The following is a 12,365-nucleotide window of genomic DNA, read 5'->3' as shown; positions in this document are numbered from 1 at the left end:
GTGACTTGTCCAGGCTCACATAGCTAAGTATCTCAGTCACATTTGAACTCATGACCTCCTGACTTCAGGGCCAGTGCTTTACCCACTGAGCCACCCAGCTGCCTTCAAGACCCTACATTCTCTTTTTTTATAATTTTTTTTTTATTTTCAAAACATACTCATAATTTTCAACATTCACCCTTGCAAAACCTTGTGTTCCAATTTTTTTCTCTCTCCTTTCACCCAATCCTTCCCCTAGATGACAAGCAACCCAATATATGCTAAACATGTGCCATTCTTCTGTACATATTTCCACATTTAGCTTGCTGCACAAGAAAAATCAGATCAAAAAGGGAAAAATGAAAAAGAAAACAAAATGCAAGCAAACAGCAACAACAAGTGAAAATGCTATGTTATAGTCCCACAACATAATTGTTCCCATAGTCCTCTGACTGGGTATAGATGGCTCTCTTCCTCACAAAACCATTGGAACTGGTTTGAATCATCTCATTGTTGAAGAGAGCCTCGTCCATCAGAAGATCAGTTCTTGTTGTTGTACAATGATCTCCTGGTCCTGCTCCTTTCCCTCAGCATCAGTTCATGTCTCTCCAGGCCTCTCTGAAATTATCCTGCTGGTTGTTTCTTATAAAACAATTTTCCATAACATTCATATACCACAATTTATTCAGCCATTCTTCAATTAATTCTTCATCCACTCAGTTTCCAGTTTCTTGCCACAACAAAAAGGGCTGCTACAAACATTTCTGCACATGTGAGGACCCTACATTTTCAAAGTCTGTGCCAAGAAATCACTGGCCCTGGAAAGACTTTGAAGAAGGGTCTAGAGATGGACTCTATTGGAAGTCTAAAAACCAACCTAAATATGCATTATAATGGAATTTCACCTCAATGTCATGAAATTCATTGTGATGCCATGTTCATAACATTGTTCATATTGTTCACTGCCTCTATCAAGGTTCTTTTACTTAACCTTGTTTTTGTGGTACCAAAGAATTATATTTTATGTGGAACCATGTAAAACCACAGATAAACTCATTATCAGAAGATTGATCACCAGGAGATGTCAGTTTTTTGGATCTCAGTTATTCCTGAAGACTGTCTACCAAAGTGTGGAGGGGGTAATCTATCCAAATGTATAGTGGAAGCTCTCACAAATACCTCATCACTGGCGCTCCTATCCTCTGGGATTCTGCCCACCTCCATTATTTAGAGACTCTTTCCTCAGAGTGATTTCTTCAGGTCCATCTGCCTTATGACCATATCACTGCTTGGTAGCTTTTTCTCCAAACAAGGAATATGGCAATAAGTAGAGGAAAAAAACCTCAGCAGTAGCTCAGCTGCTAGCTTCAGTATGAATTTGGTGGGAAAGATATCGGTTGGGTGGGGGAGGAAGAAGAGAGTTGTTTGTTTTGGTTTTTAGTTTATTTATTTATTTATTTTTTAGCCAGGCCTGTCAGGGAACTCCTAGGGAAAACCTTCTTCCACCAATATAAATCAATCAAATAAGTATTTAAGGTCCTATTATGTGTTGGGGACTGGGCCAGAAGCTAGAGATATAAAGATAAAAAGTAAACAATCCCTGCCCTCAAAGATCTTACATTCTATCATGCATAAATCACAAAAAAATAAGGGACTGGACTTGTGATTCATAAACAGCTGGGGAGTGCAAAGGATAGAAAATTCTGGCCCTAGAGTCAGAAAGCCAAGCTCAGACACTTACTATGTGTGATCCTGAGTAAGCTACTTCATCTCTATCTACCGCAGTTTCCTCCTCCATAAAATCCCATAAAATGTGGATTTTATAATAATAGCACCTACCCCAGGGTTGATATGAGAATCAAATAAGATAATAACTGTAAAGTACTTTTAGCACAGTGCCTGGTATACAATGAGAATTATATAAATGTTAGTTATTATTTTATTGGTGTCAGGAACTTTTAGAGGAAGAAATTCCCTCCACCATACAGATCAGTACCTTCTTTAAAACTTGACCTTACAAACTGGCCTTGAATACCAAGAGGTTAAGCAAGCTTCACACATGTGGGTCAAAGGCAGGCTCTCTATTCATTATCTCTGCAACCCTTCCTGGTGGTGGTCAGAAAGCAGTTTCTAAATGCCTCAGAAGAATTAACAGACTGACAGGTTTATGCAGAGCAATAACTAGGATGAGGAGACTGAGAATTGTTCCAGGGTGCTGACAATCTGAGGAAGCCATATCTTTCCCACAGTGATCCTAAAGTCCACCATCCTTATGGTCACTCTCTCTGTCCTGTGTAATCATCACAGGCCTTGCCTCGTCCCAGGCTACAACCTTAAAGATCCTATCACCTTGATGTACCTCTCCTAGGCACCTTCCCCTGACCTCAGCTGCCCCTTCCACAGCCTCTTGGAGGATTGGAGTTAATGAGATGCCAGAGGTATACAAGTCAGGCCTGAAGTTCGGCCCCCCCATTATTTAGAATTACTGTACCTCATAATGGATCTGAAGACCTGCACCATATCTTTTATAAGAGATCATAAGGATCAAAGCTTTTGAGTTGGAAGGACCTTAGAAGTCCACCAATACAAACTCTCATTTTACAGATGAAGAAACTGAGACATGGAGAGTGACCTGCTCAAGATGTAGTAAAAGTGAGAGATATGATTAGTGTTGGGGCATTCCACCCAAGGCAGAGAGGAGGAGGAGGAGGAGGAGGAAGAGGAGGAGGAGGAAGAAGAGGAGGCGAAAAAGAAAGAGAAAAAGGAGGAGGAGAAGGAGAAAGAAGAGGAAGAGGAGGAAGAGGAAGATGATGAAGAAGAAGAAAGAGAGGGAGGGAGAGAGAGAAACAGAGAGAGAGAGAAGAAGGAGGAAAGGAGGAAGAGGGAAAGAGAGAGGGAGGGAGAGAGAGAAACAGAGAGATAGAGAAGAAGCAGGAAAGGAGGAAGAGGGAAAGAGAGAGGGAGGGAGAGAGAGAAACAGAGAGAGAGAGAGAGAGAGAGAAGAAGGAGGAAAGGAGGAAAAGGGAAAGAGAGAAGGAGGGAGGGAAGAATGGATGGAGAGAGGGGAGGAATGAAGGGAAGGAGAGAGAGAGGGAGAGAGGGATAAGGAGAGAGGAGGGAAGGGAGGGGGGAGGAGAGAGAAAGGGAAGGAAAGAAACAAATGAAACAATTTTTTTTTAGTCTAAACCTGTAATTTTGTCAATATGGGGACCTCCTCATGAGGAAGTCTACCTCCACCAACATATGTCTGTGACTGTTCTATATCAGAGAAGTCTATAGATTTGAATTTGTCTCACAGCTTGTGTCAGAAGCCAGACTTTCACCTGAGCCTTCTTGGCTTCAAGACTGGCTCTCCCTCCATGCTTCTTGTAACTAAACAATTGATACAGTGAACAGTCAGCCTAGAACTCAATTTTGCCTGAAGCATCCAGCTCCTCAGAGCAAAATTGATACTTGGAAAAAGCCCAGTTTTGCTCCCTCCTGGTAAGGGGTTTAGCGATTATCTGGAGAGACGTGAATCCAAGCTGGGGTTTGCATGGAGAGTTGGGAGTTGGACTCTCAAAAGATAAACCACCAGCGAACTGCTTTCTCCTTCCAAGAAAACCTGGTTTCTGACTTGCCTCTGTTTACACAACCCTGGGTAAATAGTTTATCCTCTCATTGGTCTTGGTGGATTTATTAAAATTACAAAATATAAGTAGCCAGGTGGTGCAGAACGCCAATCAAGGAGTCAGGAGGACGCAAGTTCAAATCCTCTCTTGCCTCTTAATAGCTGTGTGATTCTGAGCAAGTCATTTAACACCAATTGTCTTAAAAAATAATAATAATAATTTTAAAAGTCCTTTTCATGGGAAAATTTGTATGAATTTGTACAAAGCAAGCAGTGACTATAATAATATAAATAAATATGACACTAAAAGGCAGCCAAATGCAATGTTGTGATGTACTTGTTCCTTTTTAAAATATAGAGTAGGAAGCTTTGAGAGTCTAGTGTTGTATATATTATTAGATACAATCTTTTTGTCTGCCATTTTTACTTACCTGTTTTTATTACTAAGAAGTAAAGTTAATGAAAAACACCCCCCCTTTCAAAATAAATAAATAAAATTTTAAATTACAGTTAAGATGCCAGTCTGCATAAATGGAGGGAGTTTCCTCTCTGGAAGATCACTACACTGGTCAAATCACAGGTCCAAACAGAAATTATCATTATGATTAACCACAAATTAGAAAATATATAACATATATATGACAAATACATAGTATTTATAAAATAGATAACATATATAAGGCACTTTGCAAAACTTAAAGCTTGTTATGTCTCACACCCATGTTGAGAGAGGGAAAGTTTCAATGATACTACACACACATACACACTCACATAAGAAACATATGTGTAGACACTTGGGCACACACATATACTCACACACTGCTCCCTTTGTATGAAGGACAGAAAGGCTTATGGTCCCCTCCTCCAACAGGGATTTACATCTATAATCCCTGTGCAAGGAGAAAACAAAATCTTCCAGTAATGACCTTCAGTCTGAATTTCTTATCTTTTCAGGTGTAGTTAGTTAGGCAAAGCCCTCGGAGGTTCATTAATGTTCAGACTCATAGCCTACTCCAAGTCACTTTAGGGGTGACCTAACCCAAACCTCACTTTTCAGAAGAGAAGACTGAGACCCAGACCTTTCTTTGCAGATGGCTGGATTTGGAGACAGGAAGACCTAGGTTGAAATATTGCCTCAGACACTCTGTCATTGTGTGATTCTGGGAAGTCAATTAATCTCTCTAAGCCTTAATTTTTCATCTGTAAGATGAGGAAAATAATAGCTTCTATCTCACAGGGGTTGTTGTGAGGAAAAAATGAAATAAAGGATAGCAAGTGCTTTGCAAACCTTAAGTCATCATATACAAATTGGCTATAATTAGCTAATCTAGTTCATAGATTTAGAGTGAGAGAAGATCATCCAGCTCAGAGACTCTTAACTTGGGTTATATGGATAGATTTTTATGGTTAGATTTTATGGATAAATTTCAGAGTCTGTGAGTGTGGATAGGAGAGGGAATTTACATCTTTATTGCAGCGTTATTGCTTTCCTTTGTAATTATATTTATTTTATTTTTATGTTCTTAAAACCTGTTATTCTGAGACGGTCCACAGGCTTCACAAGACTGCCAAAAGAGTTCATGACATGAAAAAGGTGAAGAACCCCTGATGTAATCTAACCTCCTCATTTTACAGATAAGGAAACTGAGAATCACAGAAATTAACTGATTTGCCCAAGTTCACACAGTTAATGACAGAATTGGGATCCCAATCTCAATTTTCTGACTCCAAATACATTGTGATTCATTCACTCTATTGAGCTAGAAGCCATCTGGGTCCAAAGTTATAAAACACTCAAATATAGTTCTGGGTAACATAAAAATATTATAGTGGTAAGAAGCAAAGCTTGCCACTTGGACCCAGACATTGTCCACTGTGACAACGTTTTAATGTGGCTTTACCTATCTCTCTCAAGTATGTATGGCTCATTAGTTCACCATATAACGGAATGTCTGTAAGGTTGCCTCTTATATTCTTAGAGTAAGCATTTTCTTATATCTACTTAATGCCCCACTAGTCCTTACTCTTGATGAAAGGGGAACCAGTAGGTAGATAGCTCAGTGTTATCCTTGAAGAACATCTCATTGTCTGCTCTTATAATGTCATCTTTACATATTAAATGAAGACAAGTCTACAGCTTTCTCAAGTGTAAGAGAAGGTCTGTCTCTTTTCCTTTCCTGTCTATTCCAGCAAGGATTTTCCCTCTGAATCTCCTCTTTTGAAATAACCTATAAACTAGTTTATGAGCCATACAAGAAAATCAATAGGGATCTAAACTTCCATGCCCTCGGATGCATCATTCATCCTGTTTACCAGATTGGTTTTGACTAGCTTTCTTCTGACATGAATTTGAACCTAACAATGTAAGATGTGAGTGGACAGTGGACATTCATTCAGAAAAAGGACAGGAAGACACTTGACTCAGAAGGACATTTTAGTTTACTATGATTACTTCATCAGAAAAGCAATTGGTGAAATAGAGGGATATAAACACATAGTGTTTATATGACCCTGGGCAGGTAGATGAACTTCTGAGTGCCACCAGACAACTTTGTAAAATCATAAATTACTGCCAAGTTGCTGATCTGTATTAGTGGAAATAATTTCCACTCTGGAAGTTCCACTGGTGAAATCATAGATCAGTCAGCTAATAAACATTTAAGTGCCTACTAGGTCCCAGGCATTTGTGCTAAACCAAAGAGATAGTAGTAGTAGTATTCAAAATAGTAATAATAATCACAAGTTAGAAAGTATAAAATTCATCATTCATGATTTCATATTTATCAGTCAATAAACATTTAAGAACCTACTAAGTGCTATTCATATTATATTTATTATATTGTGAATTATTTTATATTTATTAAATTATTACTAAATATGCTATATTTATATATCACTTAGAAGTTGGACAAACACTTTCCTTGTGGAGTGAGGCCCTTTAAACAATGTATATGTAAAGTGAAGATCAAGGTTCTTCCCTTCATAAAAGCTTATCCTTTTTTTTCTTTCGGTCAAAGAAAACAATAGACACATTTAACCATGTATTTTGTAACCATGATTTTAAAACGATGGGGTTCTTTGGGATGGAATGGTCTGTGGCAGAATCTTGGGAAATAAGTGGTGGTGGAGAAAAAAAAATACTTGAATTTGGACAGGATAGCATTTCTAAATAAAACATCCAGGTCCCAAATCAATCTGGTCTGATGGCTACAGGTGAATGAGTTGGGAAGAGAAATAATTTCTCAGGAGATGTGACCTGGGAATGAACAGTTCCTCCCAAATCTGATGAAGTTGACCTAGACTTTAGCTGGTTTCCCTTAAGGACCTCCACTCCAGTCATGGGTAGGGGCACCCTGGCTGCTTCCGTTCCTCATCCATATGGGTATACACACCCACACACACACACAAACCCACACACACACACACTTTCACACAAAGAAACCCCATACCGCTACTCACTCTTTAACTTCTTTGGAGGCAAAGTCCAGATAACGGTTGCTGATCCATTGAATTTCAAACCAGTCCCGGAAGCCACTGTTTCCACAGCACCTGAACTCAATCTGCAACATGTCTATAGTCTTCTTCATAAAGCACCGACCTGGGGTGTCTGTGTCCCTGTAGTACTTCATGCCATTCTTGAGCCCATGTTCCAAGGTGCTTGCCAGGGAGCCCCTCATCAGGAAGCAAAAGAGGGAAACCAAGAAGAGGAGGATGTTGAATAGAACGCAGAAGCCCAAGTAGGGCTTCAACCATGGCTTCCATTTGGAGTATTTTTCAGGGTCTAGAGCATCATAACATATTTTGCCTCCAAGAGCATTGCAGATGCAAGCTAGCACCCCGACCCCAATCAGGGAGTTGGGCACAAAATGGCTCTCTGAGTTGTTCATTACCTCGCTTCTCTTCTTGAGCTCAATCTTGAGGAATATTCCCAAACTGAAGAGGATGATTCCAGTTAGTATTGAAAGCCAGTTCATGAGCCAGAGCCCTTGGGCTAATTTGACTCTCTTCTTCTGGTCGAATTTGATTTTCATCAGTGCCATTTTTACTGGCTGGAGCCCAAGTGGGCTCTGGGCTCTTAAACTTGGTGGGAGACAAAAATTCAAGGCCTTTGGGACACGGCAGATGGCATAGTCTGCAGGGAGCCCTTCTCAGGTCTGGCCATGTCTACTCCTTTATCCTAGGGCTCCAACGAGCTCAGGAGTAGCAGCATTAAATTCACAGTTCATCAAAGACAAGAAGCACCAACTGCCGTCCTGTGCGAGCAAAGGAGAAACAGTCTCAATGTTGCAGATTATTAAAGTAGGATCTGCCAGAGAGGTCACCCTAATCCCTTTAATCAGATTTATCCAATTAGAAAAAGCCCTGCCAGCAGCAGAGAAGAGCAGCCATGGGCTCCTTCATTTTTCTCTCTAGAGCCTCCTCAGGTTCATTGTGGATGCTATAAGAGAATCAGGGGAAAGGATGGGAAACCAAATCTCATGAATCAACAAAGCAAAAAAAAAAAAAAAAAGCCAGATGTATCCAAGCAAATTAATAGTCACAGGCACAGTCTGGGGGACTTTTTCTGGGGGAAAGAGACTTTGGAGAGATGGCACCCTATATTGCAAGGTAGGAATGGCAGAGATGACTACTAGTAATCCTATGGGTACCCTCTAGTGGCCAGAACCAAAGTTTAAATGGAAGTGTGACTATCCACCAAGTCTAGACTTTGAGGGGAAGAGGAGTTCGTTAAATTGTTTAATTTTTAAAATAGTATTCTATTTTCTCAAATACTTGAAAAAATAGTTTTAAACATTCAATTTTGCAAAATCTTATGTTCCATATTTTTCTCCCTCTCTCCACTGTTCCTTCTCCCCAAGATAGCAAACAATCTGAAATAGGTTAAACTTGTGCAATTCTTCTAAACATATTTCCATATCAATCATGCTGCACAAGAAATATCAAAAGGGGGGGAAAACGGGAAAGAAAAATACCAGCAAACAAAAACCAACAAAAATGAAAATACTATGCTTTCATATTCAGTTTCCATAGTTCTCTCTCTGGATGTGCATGGCACTTTCTATCACAATAGAGTTTACTTTAGCTTATGATAAAAAGGGAAGGGAAAAAAAACACCTATACACACCCCAGGTACATAGCCATATTCCAAAATGCAAAAAATTACTTCTTAAACTCCTTAAGCCTGAAATGATATGGCTGGTGTAGACACCAAATGTTAGGATTTGGTCATGTGAAAAGTTCACAATTCTCCTTGGCAGAAGGTAGGTTTTGAATGGTAGGTTTTTGAATGCTGTTTTGGTGATCTTGAGACAAACAGGCAGAAGGCAGTGATAGAGATCAGTTCATCCATCGTCCCTTTGGGAAGGGCCTCCAGTCAAAAATTCAAGTTGTGTCAAATCCTTGTGACTCTCCCCTGTAGTATTTCCAGCAGTCTCACCTTGCCATACCCAGTCAGAAATCCCAGTCATGTCCCCGAGATGAAATTTTCCCTATAAAATCTAACTGTGGGCCATCCAATGGCTGCTACCCTACTTTGGGTCAGCCTACCATGGCACTCTGCCTAGTGGTGTTTTTCTCCTTACCCCACCCCTTGCCACATGGTATTGATGAAGTTTAGGTTTTGGGGTTCCCTTTCAGGAACCGAATGATGAGGTCGAGATTCAGGGAACCAAAATGAGATTAGGGTTTCTGGTGGTCAGGGAGTTAAATGAAAAGGTCTAGAGGCAAGTTTGGGTTTCAGGGAACCAAATGGAGAGGTTTGGCTCCCCTGTACCCCCTTGGGATTCGGCACAAGGGTAGGGAGTTTAGAGAATCCCCTTTTGGCGGTGCAGGGATTCTCTGTAAAGGAATTTACAGACCCAAAAACCTAGATTGATAAAAGAGGTTTTTATGGGGATTGGAAGTACAGTTAGAAATCCTGACAGAGGCATAAAGTCTGGTTAGGGAAATAGGTGAGGGTAAAGAGAGGGTGGCACTGGAAAAGAATATTCTAGCGGGCAGAGGCCCTTGGCATAGCAAGCATGGCATAGCTGGCATGTCAGGACCTCTGAAAAGAGAGGATTTTAGATTGGCTCTTTTATAATAGGAGTTTCTTTAATTGAATGGAGTTGGAATTCTTTTAGCTCAGGACTGAGCCAACCCCACCTAGATAACAGAATGAAACTGTTTATCTTGTTTCCTCTCAGATTTTTCTCCTTCAAGGGGTTTTAGTTTAGGGGTGCCTTCTTCAATATCTCCTCTAACTCCATTATGCTTCTCAATCCCACTTCTTCTTACAGCTAATTATTTTAGGGTGCTAAGTCCCCTTTAGGATTTAGCCTGTCCCAACGTCATGTGGCACTCTCTTTCTACAAAAGGAAAGAAGAAAGGAAGGAAGGAAGGAAGGAAGGAAGGAAGGAAGGAAGGAAGGAAGGAAGGAAGGAAGGAAGGAAGGAAGGAAGGAAGGAAGGAAGGAAGGAAGGAAGGAAGGAAGGAAAGGAGGGAGGATGGAAGGGAGGAAGGAAAGAAAGGAAGGAAGGAAGGAAGGAAAGGAAGGAAGGAAGGAAGGAAGGAAAGAAGGAAGGAAGGAAGGAAGGAAGGGAGGAAGGAAAGGAGGGAGGATGGAAGGGAGGAAGGAAAGAAAGGAAGGAAGGAAAGAAAGGAAGGAAGGAAGGAAAGGAAGGAAGGAAAGAAAAGAAGGAAAGAAAGGAAGGAAAGGAAGGAAGGAAGGAAAGAAAGGAGGAAGGAAGGGAGGAAGAAAGGAAGGAAGGAAGGAAGGAAGAAAGGAAGGAAGGGAGAGAGGAAGGAAGGAAAGAAGGAAGAAGGGGAGGGAGAGAGGAAGGAGAAGGGAGAAAAGAAGGAAAAAAGGAAGGAAGGAAGAAGGGGAAGGAAGGAAGGAGGGAAGAAGGGAAGGAAGGAAGGAAGGAAAGAAAGGAAGGAAAGGAAGGAAGGAAGGAAAGAAAGGAGGAAGGAAGGGAGGAAGAAAGGAAGGAAGGAAGGAAGGAAGGAAGGAAGGGAGAGAGGAAGGAAGGAAAGAAGGAAGAAGGGGAGGGAGAGAGGAAGGAGAAGGGAGAAAAGAAGGAAAAAAGGAAGGAAGGAAGAAGGGGAAGGAAGGAAGGAGGGAAGGAAGGAAGGAAGGAAGGAAGGAAGGAAGGAAGGAAGGAAGGAAGGAAGGAAGGAAGGAAGGAAGGAAGGAAGGAAGGAAGGAAGGAAGGAAGGAAGGAAGGAAGGAAGGAAGGAAAGACTAGGTAGAAATTTTTCACCTAATACAAAAAAATCTAAATAAATAAATACATGAATCTGGGAGGGGAAGACCTTCAGGGCTTTGCCCTAGGATCTAGTATCTACTGATGGCAAATTTGAAAGAATGAGAGAGATTGAAGGATGCAGCAGCAGGCACCCCCCCCCCCTCAGTGCCCTGTGAAGGAGGCCAGAGGAAGCTTTTCTAGGTCTGTCCCTTCCCTGTTCCCTCCCACTTAGCCTTTTATTGGCTAGAAGAGGAACACCCTCTTGCCCATCCCATTGTGACTAGGTTTGTGTTATTTCTCCCCCTGGGGAGGAGAAGATACAATGCATGAGCCTCATTAAGCAAGTGCAATAAAGAATAGGCCTTTGAGTCACTGGCCCGGGCTGCTGTAAGCCAGTTTCTAGCTTAGACCCCTTTATCAGAATTCTGTAGCCAAATCAGTTTCTCCTTCGGAAAGCTCATTAGTCAGAGATACTTATTATCTTACATTACCTCTGAGCTAACAACATTCTGTGGAAACTTAGCTTTTCATCGTCTGTTCAAGGTTCCCGAGGAATTGAATTTTAAGTGTTCTGTGGAAACTTAGCCCTGCTTAGTCTCACTCACATCTTGCCCAGCCCTCCCTCACTTAAATCCAATTCACTTGCATATCACAACTTTACCCTCCTGAAGTCGTCCTCTTGGAGAACAAAGTGGGATATCAATCTGCGGTTGCTGTGTGTCCTTTGTTCCCTGCCCCGGGATCCCTTTTATCTGTTCTTCCCTTCTCTCTGCCCAGCACACCCACCATTCGGGACCTCGTCAAGAAAGTATCATTTGAGAGAGATGATCTTAGAACCATACACTTAAGAGTTGGAAGTAACCTAAGAAGGCATCCAGGGCCAAATCCTGAATTTTAAACATGAGGAAATGGAGGTCCAAAAAGCATTAAGTCACAGCTAAGCTTTGAATCTAAGTACTCTGGCTCTAATCTTCCGTTGTACCACATAATACATCTCTCAAAAGTCACATTTTCCTATCTCTGCTCACATTGTCCCCCCATATCTGGAATGCCCTTCATCTCTCTTTTGCCTATTGAATGCCTGCTTATTATCACCCATAGCCCAAGGAGATTCCATTTTTAGAAAAAGGGCCTCTGGCTCTGGGCTGCAACAGATTAGATTCAGTTTTAGGGGAGTCTGACTCCACAAAAAAAAAGGGTTAGGCTTTTACCCGCACTTTTTGGTTCATTGCTTCCTCACTGAAACTCTAAGAACAATATCCAAAATGAAGTTTGTGTCTATGATCTTCCCAAAAGAGACTTTAAAAAGTCTTGTCAGAAGTGTCCAACAGACAATGGATACAGGATAAGATAGCTATTTATTTTCTCTACCACAAATGTTTTAAAAACAAATACTCATAAGTACTCCTTAATAACATCCTAAAAAAAAAAATTAATAACATATCCCAGAAAGTAAAGCAACTTTGTAGGACTGCTGTATGCCTCGGATTTGCTTTGTCAGACCAGCCAAGGCATTGCTTATCACCTGGGCAAGTTATTTCACCTCTTTG

General features: G+C 41.0%; 1 protein-coding gene across 1 annotated transcript in view; it reads right to left on the bottom strand.

Annotated features, from left to right (window-relative positions):
* PRPH2 (peripherin 2) overlaps positions 1-7,735 on the bottom strand; it is a 29,292-nt gene extending 21,557 nt beyond the window's left edge. The window contains exon 1 of the mRNA XM_074264719.1: positions 7,049-7,735. Within this exon, the coding sequence (XP_074120820.1) occupies positions 7,049-7,629 (581 nt within the window). The 5' untranslated portion in view covers positions 7,630-7,735. The remainder of the gene's footprint in view (positions 1-7,048) is intronic.
* Between the last annotated feature and the right edge of the window lie 4,630 nt (positions 7,736-12,365).

The sequence above is a fragment of the Sminthopsis crassicaudata genome, chromosome 4 (genome assembly GCF_048593235.1).
Source record: "Sminthopsis crassicaudata isolate SCR6 chromosome 4, ASM4859323v1, whole genome shotgun sequence".
In the NCBI taxonomy this organism is placed as follows: Eukaryota; Metazoa; Chordata; class Mammalia; order Dasyuromorphia; family Dasyuridae; genus Sminthopsis; species Sminthopsis crassicaudata.
Note: the sequence above shows the minus strand (reverse complement) of the source record. Positions and strands in the feature narration are given on the sequence as shown.